At 35.8% G+C, this 24,219-nt stretch overlaps 1 protein-coding gene and 1 non-coding gene across 2 annotated transcripts; one reads left to right on the top strand and one right to left on the bottom strand.

Annotated features, from left to right (window-relative positions):
- The first annotated feature begins 6 nt into the window (after nt 1-6).
- Nucleotides 7-24,214, top strand: LOC100642065 (dynein heavy chain 7, axonemal-like). The gene is made up of 57 exons (XM_019998721.1): nt 7-36; nt 92-232; nt 552-698; nt 783-919; nt 1,678-1,813; nt 2,050-2,178; nt 2,344-2,478; nt 2,758-2,906; nt 3,444-3,630; nt 3,952-4,041; nt 4,228-4,431; nt 4,792-4,893; nt 6,011-6,308; nt 6,949-7,105; nt 7,159-7,276; nt 7,540-7,887; nt 7,939-8,060; nt 8,419-8,608; nt 8,767-8,901; nt 8,990-9,103; nt 9,151-9,300; nt 9,647-9,736; nt 9,784-10,185; nt 10,246-10,341; nt 10,394-10,519; nt 10,637-10,834; nt 10,881-11,036; nt 11,100-11,197; nt 11,502-11,696; nt 11,745-11,892; nt 11,948-12,155; nt 12,246-12,423; nt 12,829-12,970; nt 13,289-13,521; nt 13,835-14,245; nt 14,293-14,422; nt 14,675-14,875; nt 15,326-15,529; nt 15,603-15,818; nt 15,868-16,479; nt 16,622-16,755; nt 16,970-17,161; nt 17,222-17,354; nt 18,150-18,352; nt 18,408-18,483; nt 18,613-18,734; nt 18,998-19,553; nt 20,119-20,319; nt 20,376-20,537; nt 21,638-21,823; nt 22,096-22,233; nt 22,282-22,416; nt 23,131-23,379; nt 23,423-23,495; nt 23,549-23,653; nt 23,709-23,812; nt 23,870-24,214. The coding sequence occupies exons 5-57, from the start codon at nt 1,685-1,687 to the stop codon at nt 24,074-24,076; spliced, it is 9,777 nt and encodes a 3,258-aa protein (XP_019854280.1). The 5' UTR covers nt 7-36; nt 92-232; nt 552-698; nt 783-919; nt 1,678-1,684; the 3' UTR covers nt 24,077-24,214.
- Trnar-ccg (transfer RNA arginine (anticodon CCG)) lies at nt 12,609-12,681 on the bottom strand. The gene has a single exon. It is a non-coding gene; the product is annotated as a tRNA-Arg (tRNA).
- Nucleotides 24,215-24,219: the final 5 nt, after the last annotated feature.

Raw genomic sequence — 24,219 nt, forward strand, 5'->3', positions numbered from 1 at the left:
AGGATGATACAAGCTAGACAAAGAATACAATTTTTAGTAAATTTAATTATTACATAAAATACAATTTTATCTTTATTAATAATTATTATAGGTGTCACATTCCACTCTCTCAAAATCTGATATTTATCTCAATCAAGAGACATTTAACTGGCATAACAGGATCCCCAAGATATTTGAAGAACACGAGGAGATTGTTAAACAGTCACAGAAGGAGGCTGAAGATGGTCTCAAGGTTAGTTGTACTTGAACTGCAAATATACAGCGTGTGTACATGCATGTACATGTACTGTATAACTGGTAATTTTGGAGGGGGGGGGGAATTTTGGCAAATTTGGCATTTTTTGATAGCCCTTTGTCAAAATTAAGCCCACCATTTTCAACCATTTGTGCACGCACAAAGCCTCAAATTTGCCTAATCAAAACCTGCCAATCATTAAAATTTAGCAATTTGCCAAAATTTTTGCTACCCCCAAAATTTTCAGCTATATGGTACATGTACATACATGTATTATACACATGTACATGTACATTCATTTTTATGCTACATGTAGTTGCGTCGCGAGAGGTTCTTGTCTGAATTGGAAGGCTATGCCAAGCAAATTGAAGAGTTTGAGACATTCGGAGACTTACAAGAAATACAGAGATACCTCAAGAAAGGACAGGCACTAAGAACAAAACTTGAAGAAGCACAAACCAAAGTAAAGAAACTATAATGCATGCATGTACATGTACATTAATTTAAATCTTCATGTACTGTCTGTTTATTATTATTATTCTGGTAGATTGAAGGGTTCAATAGTGAAGAGGATGCCTTTGATTGGGAGAGGACACAGTATCCTCTGAGGAATAAGCTATACAATACATTGGACCCTTACTATAAACTCTATGAGACCATCACTGAGTTTCAAACAAAGAGCGAGTAAGTACTGTACATGCACTGTATACATGTAGTTTTTGATGCATTAATTAGCAATGCTTTACATATACAGTAGATTAATTTACAGTTGTAGACTTGTATCTAAATTAATCATTGTAATGCTATACTTTCCTTTCATTCTGTATCTTAATTTCGATCTTCCTACATGTACATGTATTGTACATGTACATGTACCTGCTGGACTCATCCTGTTAAATGCATGTCTCTTACAATTATTAGCTTGTTCACACGTTTCATGACATGTTCAGTACTGTTCATGACATTACATGCATGTACATGTACATGTATGTTTCAGTTTAAACATGACATGACATGTGTACATGTTCATGTATGCTTTATAAATTACATGTTGACAACATGATTGATTATCTTCAGAGCTGACATACAAAGTACATGTACACTGGAAAATTATTTGCTTCCTATGCATTTACATGTACAGTACATGTACATACATACATACATGTACATGTATGCTTTTAAAATGTATACATGTATCTTCTTTACATGCATAAGAGGAAGCAAATCATTGGCAGTTACCATAATTGATTTTGATAAAATACAATTGATATGTACATGTATAATAAATATTTTTATATGTACATGTACACGTATATGTAGATATACAATGTACATGTAATTTTTTGTTTTTAAAAGTACTTTACATATGCATGTATACTGTACAAGCAATGCAGTGATTATTTGTAATGTTGGCTCTGCCCTTATCCTTCATTATACTGTAGCTTATGGATGGATGGTCCTATGAGTGGTGTGGACCCAGACCAGGTTGAGAATGAAGCTGGTGGCATGTGGAGAGCATTGTATAAACTGGAGAAGACATTCAGTGAAAACCCAAACCCACTGAAAATGGCACAAAAGGTAAAAGTACATGTACTTGTACAGTACCTGTACATCACATGACATGTACATGTACATGTACCTGTATTTTGAAGGAAGTACTAATAATTATTATTGATTGAAAGCCTTCATATACATGTATTATGCTAGTCATTCCCATCACCTTAAAATAATTAGCGAAATTGCCCCCATACATGTACTCTCAGTATGTACATGTACATGTATATGTACATGTTATCATGTATTGCTCCTGGTAGGTTAAAGGACGTGTTGATGAGTTTAAGGAGCTCTTACCATTGATTGGTGCCCTGTTTAATCCTGGACTAAGAGAGCGTCACTGGATGAAAATGAGTGAACTAGCTGGCAGAGAACTCATGCCCACTATAGTATGTCACAATGTAGCAGTGTTATTATTATTATGTTGTTGTTGTTGTTCTATTATTGTTGTTATTATTATTATTATTGTCGTTGTTGTTATTATTATTATTATTATTATTATTATTGTCGTTGTTGTTGTTGTTATTATTATTATTTATTATTTTATTGTATAGGATTCTAATCTAAGGAGCTATATTGAGATGAATCTTGATCAATATTTGGAACAGTTTGAGGCCATTAGTGAAGCAGCTAGTAAAGAACACTCACTTGAGAAAGCAATGGAGAAGATGATATCAGAATGGGATGATGTTAGTACGACTACATGTACACATGTACACGTAACTACATGTACCCTCTTAAATTTACGTGTAGCCTAGATTACACGTACAGTATACATTGTACATGTACATGTACATACACATACTCATGTACAGTATAATGTGTATGCTTGCATGAGCTAGCATTTATTGCACTGTATCAAATCTTTTATCATGTACATGTACATGCATGTATATGTACATGTACATGTGCTACTTGTGATATACGTACATGTACTGGCCTTACAAAATTTTTTATTCTTCCTTTAGATGGAGTTTGTGTTGATAGCGTACCGAGAGACTGGTACTAGGATACTGTCCTCTATTGATGATATTCAGAACCTTCTTGATGATCATATTGTGAAGACACAGACAATGAGAGGATCACCATTCATTAAACCATTTGAAAATGAAATAAAGTCAGTAATGATCGTACACTGAATGTACAGTACATGTACAGTACATGTATAGCCTGTGCATGAAACAGTGATACTATACACAGGTTTCCCACAAAGCATGCTTTATGAGCAGACAAGCACTACATGGCTTTTGAAGCAACTTTAAAAATCCATATGGAATTTGCTCAAACTTGCTACATGTATGCAACATAAGAACATGTGCATGCATCAGAAAATAATTACAAAAGTAGAGTCGTTATTTGGCCAAAGTCCCTGTACATACATGTAGTACAGCCTACAGAGACTTTAAAATTTGTAAAAAAAATCCAATTTTGATTGGAACCAGCTCAAACTTGCTATGCAACATAAGAACATGTGTATCAGAAAAATTATAAAAATGGAGAATTCTCTTCTTTTTAATTTTGGTGAAATGTTGTCTGAGACTGTGTACTATAGCCCATGGTATTTGGCTAGACCCAAATGAGGTATACAATGTACATGTACATGTATGTATACATCACTACATGTGTACATAGAAAAATACATATTGTTTTATAGGGACTGGGAGTTCAAGCTGTTGAATGTGCAAGAGATCATTGATGAGTGGCTAAAGGTTCAAGCCACGTGGCTCTACTTGGAGCCTATATTCTCTTCCCCTGATATAATGGCTCAAATGCCTGAGGAGGGAAGGAGGTTCACACAAGTGGACAAGAACTGGAGGGAGATTATGAAAGCAGCAATAAATGTAAGAATGACAGTTTGATAATAATAAAAAGAGTCCATTATACATTTGTGACTGTAATTGATAAAAGGTACCTTATGGCGGACAATTAAATTTGTCTATATATCAAAAAAATTCAACTTCCTGTGCTCCTTTTATAATGAAATTTTTGCACAGGATGCTAAAAGTTACTGTTTAATTTTTGGAAATAATGCTTTTCTAACAAAGCACACACTTGGTATTTTTTCATCTAATAATCCGCCAAATGGTACCTCTTTTAGTCACATATTAACAACAATATTATACATGTAATAGTATTAATAATAACACTCTGTGATTGTTTAGGATACTCATGTGCTTGTTGTGACTACAAGTGTTGAGAACATGCTGGAGAGACTAAAGAAATCAAATGAATTATTAGAATTGATATTAAAGGTACAGTACATGTACATTCTACAGTGCATGTAGAACTATGCATGAGAATAATATTGTTTGATACTGTTACATTGTATTATAATAAACTTACACAAGTACACTTAATACTGAACATGTACATGCTTGCATTAATGTTTTAATTATTCCTTATAATAATGTGTATTATTGTGTCATGAATGTCCATAGGGTCTGAATGAGTACCTTGAAAAGAAGAGGTTGTATTTCCCTCGTTTCTTCTTCCTTTCTAATGATGAGATGTTGGAGATACTCTCAGAGACTAAGGACCCAACAAGAGTCCAGCCTCACTTGAAGAAATGCTTTGAAGGAATTGCTAAACTAACATTTACTGAAGACCTGGACATAACACAGATGAGGAGCTCAGAAGGAGAGGTACATTATTACCTTATTATTATTATTATAAAAACAAACAATGAAAGCAATAATAAATGTGAAAAAAATATTATTAATATTATTATTAAAAAGAAAAAACCAAAAAACTATACCAAAAAATGAATTTTTTGTCCACAAAAGGTTATTCTAGTAACATTAGGTCAAGTTTCCTAAACAACATTCATGTCATGTCAGATTTTAACTTCAATAACAAATTTTTGATTTTTATTGAAATTACATGTACATGTACACAATTCAACTTTTAATACCTGCATGCCTGTATTCAATTACATGTACTTACAGTAATGTATGTAAGGTACATACACATGTGCATTATTTTCTTGTTTTGTGTTGTTGTAGATTGTTCCATTGAAGGATGTCATTTCTACATCAAAGGCTAGAGGGCAGGTTGAGAAGTGGCTGCTAGAGCTAGAGGGCCTTATGGTGTCCAGTATTCACAAGGTACTGTTCTACTGTGTATTATTTGAACCCTGATAAAGTGCCCTTGTCTGCTATTTGAACCCTGATAAAGTGCCCTTGTCTGCCCCAGGGAAGATACCCCACTCAAAGCTTATCATAATGGATAAACACTTCCCTGGGCACTTACATGTAGCTATTAAGTGTTAACACTTTAGAGGGGAAATGCCTAAGGCAACACTCTACCCACTTTAATTCACTAATTCCATGAAATTGACCCACCTACAGCACTGTACATGCATGTATAATCACACAGTTGGGTGTCTCACATTCACATAACCTACTAATGTACATGACATGTACATGTATACTACTAGAAGAATGTAGAACATTAAAAGGGTGAGCCTAAGCAAGCTATACATGTAGATTGTGCTGCATGATCTACATGCATGAGAAAGCAAAGCAATTGCACATGCAACACATCTTATTGCAGTCAAAATTTTCTCTATCAGTTCCTCACTTAAGAATCTCTGCAGCTTTGCAGCAATTAAAGTTATCTTGCTTATACATGTACAGTAGTTAGAAGCAGTCACTGATTTGAAGATTGCACATTTGCTTTGTTAACCTAGGCTTGTTGCTAGAGAAGAAACATCACTGACATAAACAGATGTCATGATGCATGCAGCACATGCAGCTTTCTCACTTGCATTCAGCTTATCAGAGTCCTTTATATCAAGAAAAAAGGTTTTATATATGCTTTTCTAACCTTTCTTCTTGCTAGAGAAGTCTTTGAACAGCAGTTTAGCCTTATCTTGCTGACCGTTTGCTGCAAATAGCTCAGACTTGCTGTTAGCCGCCATTTTATTCATTGTGACCACACCCGTTTCATTGACGATTAGGCTATTTAACTTCAATAATAGTTAGATGACCCTATCATCCCGTACAAACTCTTTCCCGCGCTCTATTATACTATATTTATCTGTCAATTTTTAACTCCAACACACATTTATGTATACTGTATGTATTTTTATTAATAGTCTATTACATGTAAAAAAGAACATGTAGATTGCAAGTCAGTGTACATGTACATGTACAACGTATGTGTATATGTACATGTACATGTAAATTATGTACTGTACATTGTACATTGTACATGCTGTAGGTAATTGAGGAGTCATTGGCTGCTTATGCAGTGACCAAGCGTGTGGAGTGGGTTGTATCGTGGCCTGGTCAGGCTGTACTCTGTGTGTCCCAGAAGTACTGGACTGCTTATGTGAATGAGTCCATATTGAAAGGACCTGCTGAACTGAAAGCATACCTTGAGACCAACAACAAACAGATTGATGATATTGTTAGTCTTGTGAGAGGGAAACTGAACAAACAGAACAGGACCACACTTGGTGCTCTTATAGTCCTGGATGTTCACTCCAGGGATGTACTAACTAAACTAGTCAAAGACAGTGAGTCAATCCTACATGTACAGTACATGTACATGTACATAGTGTCATGTACACACGTACATGTATAATGTTACTGATTTACAAAATTGAATTTCATGTGCATGTACAGTACATTTGTGTGCCATATGTTGTGGCTGCAAGACATGTGTACATGTACATGTACAGTACATGTACATGAACAGTATGAGATACTTTTAATACAAAATGTACATAACTTTAGTATCAATCAATGTAAAACAAACTAACACGGCATAATACATGTCAGATAAAAACACAAAAAAATATGTAGTAACTAGTAATAAGTACATGCACAACAAATAATAATATGTAAAACACGTATAATAAGAAGGGAAGATGATAGAAAGATAGAGTTAGAGACACATGCCCTTCAGCAAGAGCAATATACTGTAATATACATGTACATACATGTACATAGTATTGCCTTTATAATAAAAATATTGTTTAATATGTACTGTACTTGTACATGTACACTACATGTATAAACCTGCTATGTACATGTACATGTACATGTACATGTACATTGTTGCATTGTGCATATACATGTACTGTACATGTAAACATACCACATTTACATGTACATGTACATAATACAAGTCATAGCTGTCTTCCTCATGTACAGATGTTAACAGTGATACTGATTTTGAGTGGTTGAGTCAGCTACGTTATTACTGGGAGGACGACAACATGATCACTCGTATGATAAACTCATCTCTTGCTTATGGCTATGAATATCTGGGTAATTCATCACGTCTTGTCATCACACCACTCACTGACAGGTAATTACAATGTAGACATGTTTCAATGTTTTAGCTCTTTTGTGTTCTGTTAGATGTTATCGTACTTTATTTGGTGCCCTTCATCTTCATTTGGGAGGTGCCCCAGAGGGTCCTGCTGGTACTGGGAAAACCGAAACTGTTAAAGATTTAGCTAAAGCAGTTGCTAAACAAGTAAGTTATCATTGTACTGGTAACCTGTACACAATACATGTACAATGTTTTATACATATAGCTCCCACTTTACTACATCATGAGTTACATTTGTACATGTATGTACATGCACACATGTACATGTACATGTACTTGTATGATCTCTCTCTCTCTCTCTCTCTCTCTCTCTCTCTCTCTCTCTCTCTCTCTCTCTCTCTCTCTCTCTCTCTCTCTCTCTCTCTCCTCTTTTTTATTTCTTAATTTTTCTTTCCTCTTTTGTGTAGTGTGTGGTTTTCAATTGTTCTGATGGTCTTGATTACATTGCTTTGGGTAAATTCTTTAAAGGTTTAGCTTCTTGTGGTGCATGGTCATGCTTTGATGAGTTCAATCGTATTGACTTGGAAGTGTTGTCTGTTGTTGCCCAGCAGATATTAACAATTCAAATTGGTAATTACACACATTATCCCAAAGATGTATTCTGTACACGTATTCATGTTCATGTAGGTATTAATTCTGGTGCATCAGTATTGCTGTTTGAAGGAACAGAGATTAAATTGGATCCTACCTGTTCTGTGTTTATAACAATGAATCCTGGTTATGCTGGTCGCTCTGAATTGCCCGATAATCTTAAAGTATTATTACTCACTGTTGTACATGTACATGTATTTGTTATATGTTATTAGGCTCTCTTCAGGCCAGTGGCTATGATGGTTCCTGATTATGCATTGATTGCTGAGATTGTATTGTATTCTTGTGGTTTTGTAAATGCACGCCCTCTCTCAGTTAAGATTGTAGCTACATACAGGTCAGCATATCATAGAGTGACATGAGAGCCCATAATCCTTACAACAATTAAGAGTTTTAGTTGCTTTATTTTGTTAAGTGGGTGATTTATTATTGAGAATAGCAACTGCATGTACATGTACATGTAAGTGTAGCTGTTACTCCTTTACAAGGAATGTAAGGCAGATTTCTTCTTATAAAGATACAAGAGATTGCACTATCTTTGTAAGGAGAGTAAAATTGGATTTTTTACTCTTGTTGCTATTCTCAATAATAAATCACCCACTTGACAGAATAAATCTACTAAACTCTTGTTGCAAGGATTATGCACTAGCTCTCCTGTATTCAGTATAAGCAGTTACTATACAATATTGATACAGGTTGTGCTCGGAGCAGTTATCCAGTCAGCATCATTATGATTATGGTATGAGGGCAGTGAAGTCAGTGCTGACGGCTGCTGGTAACCTTAAGCTACAGTATCCTGATGAAGATGAAGATATCCTCATGCTTAGGTCAATCAAAGATGTCAACTTACCAAAGTTTTTGTCACACGATCTACCACTTTTCTCTGTAAGGAATAACCCATTCATTCATTTATCAAGAGTAGATAATGTTGCATTTATTCATTCATTCATAATGTGTGTTTATATGTACATGTACATGCAATTAAATGTACATGTACATGTACATGTACGTGTATTTAAATGTACATGTATTTGCTATTTCAGGGTATTACTTCTGATCTCTTCCCTGGAGTTGAATTACCCAAGCCTGATTATTCTGTACTGGCGCCAGCCATTGAAGAAAACTGTGCTAAGATGAATTTACAATGCACTGAAGTATTTATGGAGAAGATACTCCAGGTACTGTACTACACCACATGCATTACACTACTCTCTCTATCACACTTCTTTGTGTACTGTGCATGTACATGTACATTTGTACATGTAGGTATATGAGATGATGATTGTTCGTCATGGTTTCATGTTGGTTGGTGAGCCTTTCGGTGGAAAGACAAGTTCATACAGAGTCCTAGCTGGAGCACTGGGTGACATATGTGAGAAGGTAATTTTAGCATGATTGTTAATAATGAAATATTGAGAGAGTTGTAGGGTTTAATGGATGAGAACAAGGTGGAGATCATTGTGATCAACCCAAAGAGTATCACAATGGGTCAACTGTATGGTAGTTTTGATCCAGTGTCCCACGAGTGGTCTGATGGTGTACTGGCTGTCAGTTATAGGAAGTTTGCCTCATCCACAGTAAGTTTGAATGTGACTGCAATCGACAAAAGGTATCTACATGTACAATGTACATGTACATGTACAAGTACCTTTTGTTACAGTAGATAATTAAATCATCCTTTATAGTGGCAAAAACTAACTTCCTGTGTTCGATTGATAATGAAATTATTGCATAGAATGATAAAAGTTACTATATAACTTTTGCAAACAATGCTTTTCTAAGACAGAATATACACAAGTCAATTTTTTTTTCATTATAATGATGAATTTAATAATCTGCCAAACGGTACCTTTTGTCAATTATAATTATCACAAATACTAATAATGCATTAAGTGTATGTACTGTATTTGTATGATTGGTTAGACTCCTGATCGTAAGTGGCTTATTTTTGATGGGCCAGTTGATGCCATTTGGATTGAGAATATGAACACTGTACTGGATGATAATAAAAAGGTACAGTACATCCATCAGTACATGTAGTAATCACGTTCCTTTATCAGCTTTGTCTCATGAGTGGAGAGATTATCCAGTTAGCTCCAACTACTAATCTTATATTTGAGCCCATGGACCTAGAGGTTGCTTCACCAGCCACTGTATCACGCTGTGGTATGGTGTATCTAGAGCCACACACGTTAGGCTGGCATCCTTTATTAAAGAGCTGGTTGAATACGCTGGACACTGTATTGGGCAATCATAAAGAACTTGTTAGTGATATGTATCTTCGTATGCTTCAACCCTGCCTGGATTTTGTGAGGAAGGCCGGATTTAAGGAGCTCTCTCCAACCTCTAATGCTAATCTGACTAGGAGCCTTATGAACATTCATGAATGCTTGATGGATGAGTTTAAAGACGAACAGAAATCAAAGGGAATTTCCGATGAACAAAAGCATGCATGGCTAATGGTGAGTGTATTAAGAGTAATGTACAGTTGTATTTGAATGTATATCTTGTACTACATGTAGGGCTCATTTCTATTTGCTATTGTATGGTCTGTTGGTGCTAGTGTTGGTAATGATGGACGTAAAGCTTTTGACATTCTCATTAAGGAACTTGCTACTGTTAGCTAGTGCCTACATTGAAACGAATGTATTAGTATCCATGTGTATTTAGGGTCCTCTTCTACCAGCCACTCAGTCTAAGTTCCGTATATTAGACTCAGTTGGACCTCCTAAGAAGTCTTTTCCTGTTCCATACCCTGAAGAAGGGACTGTCTTTGACTACCAGTTTGTGAAAGAGGTATACCATTACTACTACCGTACATGTACATGTACAGTATATGTACATGTGTCATATGTACATGTACCCTGTACAATGATATCATTGATATTGTTGTCATTTTTAATGCTCTAATAGGGTCTGGGCCAATGGGTACCTTGGACAAATGCTATTGAAGATGCTCCTCCTATTGCAAAGGATGCTTTGTTTAATTCCATCATAGTCCCAACTGTGGACACAATAAGGTATACATACCTTATGGAGCTTCTAGTCACTCATGAGAAGCCAACACTCTTTGTGGGTCCTACTGGTACAGGAAAATCAGTTTATGTCACCGTAAGAGCTTCATGATACATGCACTTCATTTATATGATGTATGTAGGATTTTGTATTGAATAAGCTCCCTAAAGATGTTTATAAGCCAGTTCAAGTTAACTTTTCAGCACAGACCACTGCAAACCAAACACAAAACATCATATTGTCTAAACTGGACAAGAGGAGGAAGGGAGTGTTTGGACCTCCATTAGGATGGAAAACAGTAACCCACTATTAATGATAGGGCCCAGTGTATATATTCTCTTTGATGTACATGTACATGTAGATTGTGTTTGTTGATGATATGAATATGCCTGCTAGAGAAGTATATGGGGCACAGCCTCCCATTGAATTACTCAGACAATGGCTGGATCACTGGAACTGGTTGGTGTTTATCATCTTTACTACTATGCATATCATGTACTGTACACTGTACATGTACATGTACTAGCTTGTACATGACATACATGTACATGTAGTACCTACACACACTGACTGCAGATTCTAATGCAATTTGTGGCCTGATGTTCAGTAATGACACAAAAGCTTTCTATAGTTATTGTACTGTACATGTACATGTACATGTACATGTACATTGTACATTGTACATTTACATATGTGCATGGCCATGTACATTTACATGTACTGTACATGTATTAGCATTAGTGCATCAATGCATGTACTGTAGGTATGATTTGAAAGAGAACACTGCCATGAAGCTTGTTGATGTCCTGCTGGTAGCAGCAATGGGTCCACCAGGAGGTGGTCGTAACCCCATCACTCCTCGCTTCCTCCGTCACTTCAATACAGTCACCATCAATGAGTTTGATGATGACACAATGAAACTCATATTTGGACGTATTGTTGACTGGCATGTTACAAAGTGAATGATACCTGTGTTGTATGTTAATTGTGATGCTGTCATTGATAGGAGCTTTACTCCTGATTTTAAGCCAATTATTGATGAGATAGTAGGTGCTACACTCCTTGTGTATAAGGAAGCAATGGCAAACTTGCTGCCCACACCAACAAAATCACATTATCTTTTTAATCTTCGGGATTTCGGTCGTGTCATTCAGGTACCTAATAATAAATATACATGTACATGACACTTTATTTGTTTCTGTTATACAGGGTGTCCTTTTGGGTAACAATACTAATATTTCATCGATGGATAGTTTGAAGAGATTATGGACACACGAAGTGATGAGGGTCTATTATGATAGATTGGTTGATGATGCTGATAGGAAATGGCTTGTTGAGGCACTTGGGAAATGTTTGTCCCAGGAATTCAAAACTGACTTTAATGAGCTATTCAAGCATCTTGACTTCAACAATGATGGTAATACATTATACTGTACATGTACATGTACTATACATGATGAATATATATGAACAAGTACTGCTATTATTTACATGTATGTGTTTATAGGTAAAGTTGAAGAGGATGATCTTCGTAGTTTGATGTTTTGTGATTTTGTTGATCCTAAGAATGATGCCAAGCCTTATACTGAAGTATCGAATGTTGATAAAGTCCGTGTTGTGGTTGAGAACTATCTTGACGAGTTTAATAACGTATCCAAGAAACCAATGAACTTGGTATTATTCCGGTAAGTACAGCCCAATGATGTTGTAATTGTAATTAATTACTAATAATTATTATTACTTTTTATGAGTAATGGTATTGGTAATTGTAATTGAAAATATTCATACTGATGTAATAATAAGAGTAAGATTAAGGTACCAAGATGTGAGACTTAAAAAAATGTAAAATAGATCACCAAAAAAGGAACATCGACCCTGATGGGACTCGAACCCACAATCCCCAGCTCCGGAGGCTGATACCTTATCCATTAGGCCACAGAGTCTATTACCTCACCTCTAGTAATTTTGTAATTGTATTTCCAAAATCAATTACTTCAGTACATGTAAAATAGTAAGTACATGTACATTGTATATGATACTAAATATGTATATATGTACATGTACATGTATCTATATATTATCTCATGTAGTTTTGCGTTGGAGCATGTGAGTCGTATCAGTCGTATCATCAAGCAGCCTAGGAGCCATGCACTGCTGGTGGGGGTGGGAGGCTCTGGAAGACAATCACTGACAAGACTAGCAGCTTATATGTCAGACTGTGAACTGTTTCAAGTAAATAACTCATTATTTTTATTGTTATTATTATTATTACATGTAATTGTTATTCCATACATGTACATTTTTGTACATGTATTATGCCGTATAGCTCAAAATTTTTGAGGGTTGTAAATTGGATTTTGCAATTTTTTGAAGATTCATGACAATTACTACTGCAAAAATCAAATTATTACGGTACAAGATAGCAGGCAGCATAAATTTGAGTAAATTAAATCTGCAAAATAGATTTAAGGGAAATTCACAAAATTTATAGCCCTCAAAAATTTTGCACTATACGGTAGTATACATGTGTATGTACATGTAAATGTTTAGGTGGAGATCACTAAAGGCTACACTAGTGTTGAATGGAGAGAAGATATGAAGAAGATATTACGTCGAGCAGCTGAGGGAAGCAGTCCTGCTGTATTCCTCTTCACTGATACCCAGATAAAGCAAGAGAGCTTCCTTGAGGACATCAGCAATCTATTAAACATTGGAGAGGTACCCAACATGTTTCCTATTGATGAAAGGAATGAGATATGTGATAAAATGAGACAAATAGACAAGTGAGAACTACTCCATACATGTACATGTAAAATGCCGTATAGTGGTTTTATTTTGTTGGTATAAAATTTCGCGAATTTGTTCAGATTTGCTATTTGTTGGTACAAATTTTCGCAAATCTTACCTTCTGTAGCCATTTTTCCTAGTGTGCCACACCCTTTTTTGTGGAATTTAGTTTCACAAATACACGAAATTAGTGAAATTTATTTCCAGTGAATTACAATGTATAACCCCGATACGGTATTTTTATATTCACTTGTGTCTATTATTATCTATGCATTCATGTATTCTACTATTTGATTATTTTAATCACAGGCAGCGTGAAAAATCCAAGCAAACTGATGGTACCCCATTAGCTCTGTTCAACATGTTTGTGGACAGAGTGAGGAATCAGCTTCATATTGTACTGGCCATGAGTCCTATCGGTGAAGCACTTAGGAATCGCCTGAGGCAGTTCCCATCACTAGTTAACTGCTGTACTATCGATTGGTTCCAAAGCTGGCCTAATGATGCACTGACTATTGTTGCACAAAGGTTCCTTGAGGATGTTGAAATGGAAGACGTTGCTAAGGAAGGATGCGTGGAAATGTGTAAGGAGTTCCATCAGTCAACTCGTACTCTCTCTAACAAATTCCTGGATATTCTTCAGAGACACAATTATGTGACCCCAACCTCTTACCTGGAGCTGATATCAACTTATAAAACACTACTGGCTAGAAAGAGAGCGTAAGCTTAACATTAGTACTGTACAACCTTGATTCTTTACTACATAGTGAGGTTTTGAAACTAAAGAAAAGGTATGAAGTTGGTCTTGAGAAGCTGGAGTCAGCTAGTGATCAAGTAGCTGGGATGCAGGCTGAACTGGAGGCATTGCAGCCTGAGCTTAAAGTTGCAAGCAAAAAGGTGATTCTTCCTTCATACATGTACATGTACATGTACACATACATGTACATCTACATGTACCTCTAATGCCTCTTGAGAATTTACATGTACATGTAGCCTAAAAAATTTATTAAGTACATGTACATGTACATGTAGATCAAAGATTTTATTTTTGTGAAGTTAAAGACTACACATGTAAAATATTTATTTATTAATTTAGAGCCTTATTACATTATTATACTGTAGCTATTCTACTCTTTTTTCTCTGTGTAGGTTGCAGAGATGATGATTGTGATTGAGAAGGAGTCCAAGGAGGTTGCTGAGCAAGCTAAAGTTGTCAAAAGTGATGAAGCAGTTGCTAATCAACAAGCAAGTGAAGCTCAAGCTATCAAGGATGAGTGTGATGCTGATCTGGCTGAAGCAATACCAGTACTGGAGTCTGCACTCGCTGCATTGAATACATTAACAGCACAGGTAATTTACAATGTGGATTACTACATTGTACATGTACATGTACATGTACATAGTAATTACTATAAAAATGATAATGTGCATGTTCCATGTAGATGTACACATGTACTTGTATATGTACATGTACAGTACATGCACAGTACATGCATGATTTACAGAGTTTCCCACAGGATTTTGGCATAGTGCTCAGCTTTTTACCAGTACATGTTTGTGATTGAATTATGCTCTTTAGCTGGAAACTTGATATTTCAGAAATGGCTTCGGAATAATTTTTATTACATTTTCTGATGCATATGCATGTATGTACATGTACAGTATAATGTGACAAAAATTTGAAGCTATATAGCACATTTTAATCTACATTGTACATGTACATAATTACATGTACATGTACAGTATGTACAGTACATGTACATGTACATTGTATAATAATTTTAATAATTATTTTTGTAGGACATCACTGTAGTGAAGGCAATGAAGCAGCCCCCGGCAGGAGTAAAACTAGTCATGGAAGCAATCTGTATCCTTAAAGGAGTCAAACCTGACAGGATCCCAGACCCTTCGGGCAGTGGAAAGAAAATTGAAGACTTTTGGGGACCATCAAAGAAAGTCCTGGGAGACATGAATTTTTTGAAATCACTAAAAGATTTTGACAAGGTTTGCTCTCTAAAAATAAGAATATTTATTTACTGTATTTGTGAATTATATGTACATGTACATGTACATGTAGGATAGCATACCACCTCCTGTTGTGGCAAAGATTCGTAAAGATTATACAACCAACCCAGAGTTTGATCCAGCTAAGATTAAGACAGCCTCTACAGCAGCTGAGGGATTGTGTAGGTGGGTCATTGCTATGGAGCAGTATGATAGGGTCGCTCGTGTTGTTGAGCCAAAGAAAGTCAAACTGAAAGAGTCAGAGAAGAAGCTAGCAGTAGCTATGGAAGTAAGTAACCAACCCTTTTTGATGCTGGCTCTATCAATTAATGCTGTAGAGTTTGAATGCTAAGAGAGCCAGCCTGAAAGCAGTTCAAGACAAGTTAGCTGATCTTCAAGCACAGTTTGAGGAAAATACAAAGAAGAAGGCTGACCTTGAGTACCAGGTTGACATGTGCTCTAAAAAACTTGACAGAGCAGAGAAACTAATAGGTGGCCTGGGAGGAGAGAAAGACAGATGGGGCAAAGCAGCAACTGAGCTAGCAGTACAGTACGACAACCTAACAGGAGACGTGCTCATATCTGCTGGAGTTGTAGCGTACCTTGGGACATTCACATCAGCATTCAGACAGGAGCAGATAACATACTGGAGCGAAGGCTGCAAAGAGAGAGGACTCCCTTGTAGTGACAGCTTCTCTTTGAATAGCACATTGGGTGAGCCAGTCAAGATAAGAGAATGGACTATTGCTGGACTACCCACTGATTCATTCTCTATTGAAAATGGAATCATTATTGCTAACGCTCGTCGCTGGCCGCTAATGATTGATCCACAGGGCCAGGCTAATAAGTGGATTAAGAATATGGAGAAGGCTAATAATCTTCATGTCATTAAGCTAACTAATGCTGATTTCGTTCGTACACTTGAGAACTGCATACAGTTTGGAACACCAGTCAGTATATGCATGTTCATGTATCTTTATCTTTTATACAGCATTGTATCTTTTATACAGCAATACATGTAGCAATGCATGTATCTTTTATAAGCAATACATGTTGAATGAACTGTATGTTATGCATGTGCTTGTACTTTAGGTGCTCCTTGAGAATGTTGGTGAGGAATTGGATCCAATATTAGAGCCAATATTACTAAAGCAGACTTTCAAGCAAGGTGGGAGTATCTGTATTAGACTTGGTGACAGCACTATTGAGTACTCTAAGGATTTCAGGTACACGACATGTACATATCACTTATAATGTAAATGTACATGCATATTACAGTACGTGTGCAAGACCGCCTACATATTACAGTACATGTGCAAGACCACCTATCATAATACATACAGTATGTACATGTACATGTACAATTCACATGTACTTTTTTTACTGATAATGATAATTTTATGTGCTTTGGGAATCAAAAATTTATAATGAATTTTTTAGGTTTTATATAACAACAAAGCTGCGCAATCCTCATTATCTGCCAGAGACATCAGTTAAAGTCACTTTGCTTAACTTTATGATCACCATAGAGGGCCTGCAGGATCAGCTACTGGGTATTGTTGTTGCTAAAGAAAGACCCGAACTGGAGGAAGAAAAGTCACAACTTATACTCCAGTCAGCTGAGAATAAAAAGTAAGTATTTACATTAAATATAATAACAAAATTTTATTATTATGTGATGTACAATGATAGACAATTGAAGGATATTGAGGATAAGATATTGGAGGTGTTGAGTAGCAGTGAGGGGAATATTCTGGAGGATGAAAGTGCCATTGAAGTACTATCATCATCAAAGATACTGGCCAATGAAATATCTGAAAAACAAGTAATGTATTGTTAATAATGTACATCATATACATGTACTTAAAAACTTACATTTATAAATGCATGTGTACATGTGTGTACATATGCACAGTCATACACATGTACATGCATGTACATGGTTTTACACAGTGCTTATGCTAGAGTATTTTGACAGAAGTTACTTGGAGAGGATTCTCCTTTTTTATAGTTTTTTCTGATACATAATGTACATGTACATGTCCTTGTGTTGTACATATCAACTTTGAGCTGATTCTAATCAAATCTGGATTTTTAATTTTTAAAAATTGAGCCAACTATAGCCTTTGGTCTTTGGCCAAGTTTTGAAAAAAATGGCTAGGAGAAAATTCTCCTTTTTATTTTTTTTTCCTGATGCATATACATGTCCTTATGCTGTCTATCAACTTTGAGCTGATTCCAATCAAAATTGGATCTTTTTATGAATTTTTAAAAATTCCATGTACTGTATTGTTGTGCTTGTCAGCTCACTCACTTAGCATGCTTTGTGGGAAACCCTGTACATGTACATGTATATGTATAATATATGTACATGTATATGTACATGCACATGTAGACTATGCTTTATGGTTTGTATCAGTAGCTAATATGAAACCCACATGTACATTTACATTTACATGTACGTGTACATGTAAGCCAGGAAAATACATACATGTACATGTACAGTGTACATGTACATGTACATGATACACACATGAATACCAGTATTTGTCCTAATATGCATACATGTACAAATTTCTGCATGCATTCTTTACCATACATTACTTTGTAATAACATTAGGCTATTGCTGAAGAGACTGAACAAAAGATTGATGTAGCCAGAATGGGCTACACACCGATTGCTACTCATTCCTCCATACTCTTCTTCTCTATTGCTGATATGGCTAACATTGAGCCCATGTACCAGTACTCATTGCCATGGTTCATTAACCTCTTCAATAACTCCATAGACTCTTCTGAGCGCTCAGAAGACCTTGAACAAAGGTACAGTATTAATTCTTTTAATTGTTTACCTAATAATGGATAATGATGTCTTTAGATTAAAGATTTTACAAGATCACTTCACTTACAGTTTGTATTGCAATGTATGCCGATCTTTGTTTGAGAAAGATAAGGTACATTATACATATACATGTACTTGTACATGTACATGTATATACATGTATTTATGCCATATGCATATGTACTCTACATTGTATGTAGACATACGGCATATTTTACTGTGTCTTGTTTGTTTCCTCCAGTTGTTATTTTCTTTCCTGTTGTGTGTCAATTTGCTCAAACACACTCACGAGATTGAAGATGATGAGTGGAGGTTCTTACTAACTGGAGGCATTGGGCTGGACAACCCTCATGCTAATCCATGGTAAGAGGGTAACACTTCTCATAAATAATTATGTACATGTTGATCTCACTGTTGATTCAGAAGATTGATTTCAATACATTCTCACTCCCATTGACGTGTAGTGGTACTAATTTTACTTGTATAAGTATAGATCTCAGTGATAATAGATAGTCATTAATTTATAGTGCATCCAATACTTCACTATACATGTACATGTACATTATGCTGTAATTACTTTTGCTTTCAGTAAATTGATTTTGTGACTTACGTGTATTTTATACTAGTTCATGGTTGCCCGAGAAGTCGTGGAATGAGTTGTGTCGTTTAGATGATCTGGAGAGGTTTAAAGGCATACGGAGTCGATTTGCCCTTGAGGTCAACGACTGGAAGAAAATATACGATAGTCTTGATCCTCAGAATGAGTCACTCCCTAAGGATTGGAGCACCCGATTGGAAATGTTTCAGTTTTTGTTGGTCCTTAGATGCTTGCGTCCTGATAAAATAGTGCCAGCAGTCCAAGACTTTGTTGTGGCTAAATTAGGAAAGAGATTCATCGAGCCGCCTCCCTTTGATTTAGGTGGTACATTCAGTGACTCTCACAGCTGTGCTCCTCTCATATTTGTCCTCTCACCTGGAGCTGATCCAATGGCTGCCCTGCTCAAGTTTGCCGATGATCAAGGGTTTGGTGGGTCACGCTTAAGCTCCCTCTCTCTTGGTCAGGGACAGGGTCCTATAGCAATGAGGATGATTGAGTCAGCTCAGAAGGAAGGCTCCTGGGTTGTGCTCCAGAACTGTCATTTGGCTACATCATGGATGCCTACACTGGAGAAGCTTTGTGAAGTTAGTACTGTTATATGTACATGTACATGTGCATGTATTTTTTAACCTGTGAAATTAATTTATGTGTACATATACATGTACTGTACATGTACATGTATGCCCCTAGAGGAGACTTCTTAAGTTTTGTTTTATGTACTGTACGGTACACTGGCATTCCACATACAAGCATTGTAAATACAAGTACGTGTACATGTACTATACATGCATGTACATACAATCTACATGTAGTGCATATACAGTGTATAATTATGTCTACTTAATGTCATTTTATTAAGTGCATAAACTTGTACATGTACATGTACATTAGCTTGTTGACAAGAGAAATAAAGCCCAGTTTTACTTATACATAATACATGTACATGTGTACCAACACAACTGCCTCACTACATCCAAAAAAGTACATGTACATGTACACTAGTCAGTGTTTATGTATCAATGATATATTATCAATGCTATGTAGTTGGATTATGATAAATTATTTGTAATGTACACATTTACATTATTATAATTATCGTAATTATTTGTGTACATATACATAAAGTTATGTTTATTCACATTATTTTAGGAATTGAATCCAGACTCATTGCATCCTGACTTTAGATTATGGCTGACCAGTTACCCCAGTGAGCACTTCCCAGTCTCAGTATTACAGAATGGGGTCAAAATGACTAATGAACCACCCAAAGGCCTCAAGTCTAATGTCATCAGGTCTTACCTGGGCAACCCAATATCAGACCCAGAGTTTTTTGATGGCTGTACTAAAAAGGTAATCTACTAAATCTACACTGTACATACTTGTATGTATATTGAACTGTGTTGTAGTATGAGTGGAAGAAGCTCCTTTTTGGTTTGTGTTTCTTTCATGCTCTTGTTCAAGAGAGGAGGAAGTTTGGGCCATTGGGTTGGAATATACCGTACGAATTCAATGAGACTGATTTGAGAATAAGTGTACAACAATTGCAAATGTTTCTCAATGAATATGAAGTAAGTTACATATGCACATACATGTACATGTACATTATGTGTACAGTGTATGCACTTGTATCCATTACACTTCTAATACATGTACATGTACATGTAATACATGTTGATTCAGTGTTCCTGAACTACTGTATCTAATTGTCTATAGTACATGTACATGTACATGTAGGTGCATTAAAATATTAATAATCTGTATCAACAATTAAGAAGTACAGTGCATTACTATAATTATTACATGTACCTACAAGTATACCACACATCATGTAAAGATTTTGTTTATGGCGGCGTAGCAGTAGTATAAAGGAATTCACATTATTTATACGTTTAATGTACTTGCTGTATTATCAATATCCTGTTGACTCTATAGTAATGCCAATTAGAGCAATTACTAATGTGATTATAGTCTAGAATGTATGCTATCATAAGGTGTACCTCACACACTAATGGCTACGTAATGTATAAACATGTACTGTACTTTCAGTTTATATGCCAAATGCATGTGTACTTACGGAGTACATGTGTAATGTATACGTGTATAATGTTTGGTATCATTATTATTAATATAATAGTGTCACCTTAACTCCATGTTTACATGTCCTTGCTCTGTAATTGCTTAATGGGTCTATGGCACTTGTCAGCAATCCACGTACATGTACATGTAAGTTTAAATGTTTTGCATTTAAGCTTGCTATAGTTTGCATATACATGTACATGTACATGTAGTTTACCGTTTTAATAGCAACTACCAGTTGTAAACTAACATTATCTATGCTTACATGCTTAATATTATGTTACCACAATCTCAGGCAAACGTAGCTTGTGTAAATTTAAACTTAATGTCGTTATCACATTTGCTGATCACTGCTGTATGTATACAATTTGTACTACAGTGTGTGGGTGTATCAAAGGCACCGCCACAAGCTAGTTTATATAGTGTAGACCACAGTAGGGGTAGTTAAAAGCCATCATCTAACTGCCAATACTGGTAGTTAGACGACAGTCTGACAAACACTTGTGCTTAAATCAATAATAATCAATAACAAATTTAACAATTAATAATAAGTGATACAATGTGTAAGTACATTACATGTTGTATTGTGTAGGAGACTCCTTTTGCTGCCCTTGCATATTTAACTGGTCAGTGTAATTATGGTGGACGTGTCACTGATGACTGGGATAGACGTACCCTCTTAACCATACTACACAAGTTTTATTGTGCCGACATTATCAAAGATGCTGATTACAAGTTCTCCGTTAGTGGCACTTACTATGCCCCACCTGAAGGAGAGGTGAGTATATACAATGTACTTGTCATTGTACATAAATTACTGTATAGAAGGAAATTTTGGAGGTACATGTATAATACATGTAGTTAAATTTGACGAATTTGGCGTTTTGATAGCTATTCGCCAAAATGAAAATCCATCATTTTGAGCCATTATGCGCATGCTCAATGGCACGTGGCCACAAATCCACCAAATTAAAATTCACCAAATTTAACTCCCTTTAAAATTACCTGCTATACAGTAAATGTATTACATGTATCTCACATTGTTTATAGTATGAGAGCTACTTGGAGTATATTCGCAGTTTGCCTATAATTGCTGACCCTGAGGTATTTGGAATGCATGCCAATGCTGACATCACTAAAGACCAGCAAGAAACTAAGTTACTTTTTGACAGTATCCTCCTGACACAAGTTAGTCACAGTCTCTCGATCATTCATTACCTGTATTGTTGTTGCTAGGCAAGAACAACATCTGGTGGAGGGAAATCCAATGATGAGATATTGGAGGAAGTTGCTAGTGATATTTTAGCTAAACTACCCGAAAATTTTGACACTGAAGAGGCTCTTCGTAAATATCCTACAACCTACTCTCAGGTCAGCCAGGGATTTGACATAGTCCTCATCCACCTTCTTGTTGTTGAATTTTTAAAGTTGCTCAAAAACTGGGCCAACAACCAAAGGCTATAGTCTTTGATCTTTGGCAAAATTTCATCAAAAAATTAATGACTATAATAGGAGAGGATTTTTATAATCTTTTTGATGTACCATATAGCCGGAAAGTTTCGTGGCCAAAAACTTTCGTGGTTTTTGTGGTTTAGAAGGACACCACGAAATTAAAAACCACAAATAATTTTAATTATTATTGAAAGGGTGTGGTATTATAGCAAATTAATGAGAGGCGTGGCTGCTTCAATGATGATCCACAAAAATAAAAACCATGAATAGGCCAGGAACCTCCAAACCATGAAAGTTTTTTGCCACAAAACTTTCTGGCTATATGGTGCATCTTGTTCTTATGTTGCATAAAAGTGTTGACAATCAAAATGGGATCTTAATGAATTTTTAAAATGCCATGTACTGTAGTGCTTGCCAGCTCATTAAGCATGATTGTCTTTAGCTTACTTGGTATGCTTTGTGGGAAACCCTAAGATTAGCTCTGTCTTCCTCCATCCTTTTTGCTTTTCCCTTTTATATAGAAAACATTTGATGTACTAGCTGTACATAAAATAGAATCAGCTTCCTAAGCCATAATGCCTACATGTAAATGTAATTAATGACACATCAAAGAATTGTTTATTATTTCTGTAGAGTATGAACACTGTTCTTGTTCAAGAAATGGTTCGATTCAATAGCCTTAGCACAGTAGTGAGGAGCTCACTGATAAACATACGCAAAGCCATCAAGGGTCTGGTTGTCATGTCCAGTGAGCTGGAGGAGGTTGCCCATTCAATCCTAGCAGGAAGGATCCCTGGACTCTGGAAGAAGAAGTCCTATCCTTCATTAAAACCATTAGGGAGCTATGTTAATGACTTGCTAGCTAGACTTCAATTTTTACAAGTAAGCAAACTGTTTATCAATAGTGTCCTTCACTCCTCTCAAGGACTGGTATAATTATGGGCCTCCTGTTACATTCTGGATATCGGGTTTCTTTTTCACACAAGCTTTCCTTACTGGTAAAGACTATAAGCTTTGATGACATTATTGTCATTATTAATTGACTTATTAGGAGCTCAGCAGAATTATGCCAGGAAGTATCGTATTCCTATTGATTTACTAGGCTTTGATTATGACGTACTTCAAGATAAGGAATATGATGAGATACCTGATGATGGTACAGTTGTTATTGCTTTTACTAATAATAATAATATTATTGTATCAATTGACAGGTGTGTATGTTAAAGGCTTATTCATTGATGGAGCACGTTGGGATCGCAAAACTAAACTAATGGGGGAATCCATTCCTAAGATGTTAACAGATGCTATGCCAGTGGTAAGTGATGCACACATTATAGCTTGATATTGTCTTAAATGTGTATTCATCCAATAGATATGGCTAAAGCCATGCAAGAGAGATGAAATACCACCACGTATGACGTACACAGTTCCAGTATATAAGACAAGTGATCGACGTGGAGTTCTGTCGACTACTGGACACTCAACTAACTTTGTTGTAGCTATGAAGATACCTACTGATAAACCAGAGGAGCACTGGGTTCAGAGAGGAGTTGCTCTTCTTTGTCAACTTGATGACTAATACTATTAATAATAAATAATAAAAATTATGATTCTGAAACTATTACAGGTTGTAGCATAGCTGTTTATTTTCAAGCCACTATTAAATTAATTATTCTATAATAATTATTGTTATTAAAGTAACTGTTTGTGTACAGATGAGAT

Source organism: Amphimedon queenslandica, unplaced genomic scaffold, assembly GCF_000090795.2.
Source record: "Amphimedon queenslandica unplaced genomic scaffold, v1.1 AMPQUscaffold_13307, whole genome shotgun sequence".
Taxonomy (NCBI): domain Eukaryota; kingdom Metazoa; phylum Porifera; class Demospongiae; order Haplosclerida; family Niphatidae; genus Amphimedon; species Amphimedon queenslandica.

Excerpts from the sequence above, each read along its gene's own strand:
- LOC100642065 (XM_019998721.1), top strand. The coding sequence starts at position 1,685 with ATGGATGGTCCTATGAGTGGTGTGGACCCAGACCAGGTTGAGAATGAA. Across the intron at positions 9,301-9,646 it reads GGAAGTTTGCCTCATCCACA|ACTCCTGATCGTAAGTGGCT; the intron begins GTAAGTTTGAAT and ends ATGATTGGTTAG. Across the intron at positions 14,423-14,674 it reads TTAAAGTTGCAAGCAAAAAG|GTTGCAGAGATGATGATTGT; the intron begins GTGATTCTTCCT and ends TTCTCTGTGTAG.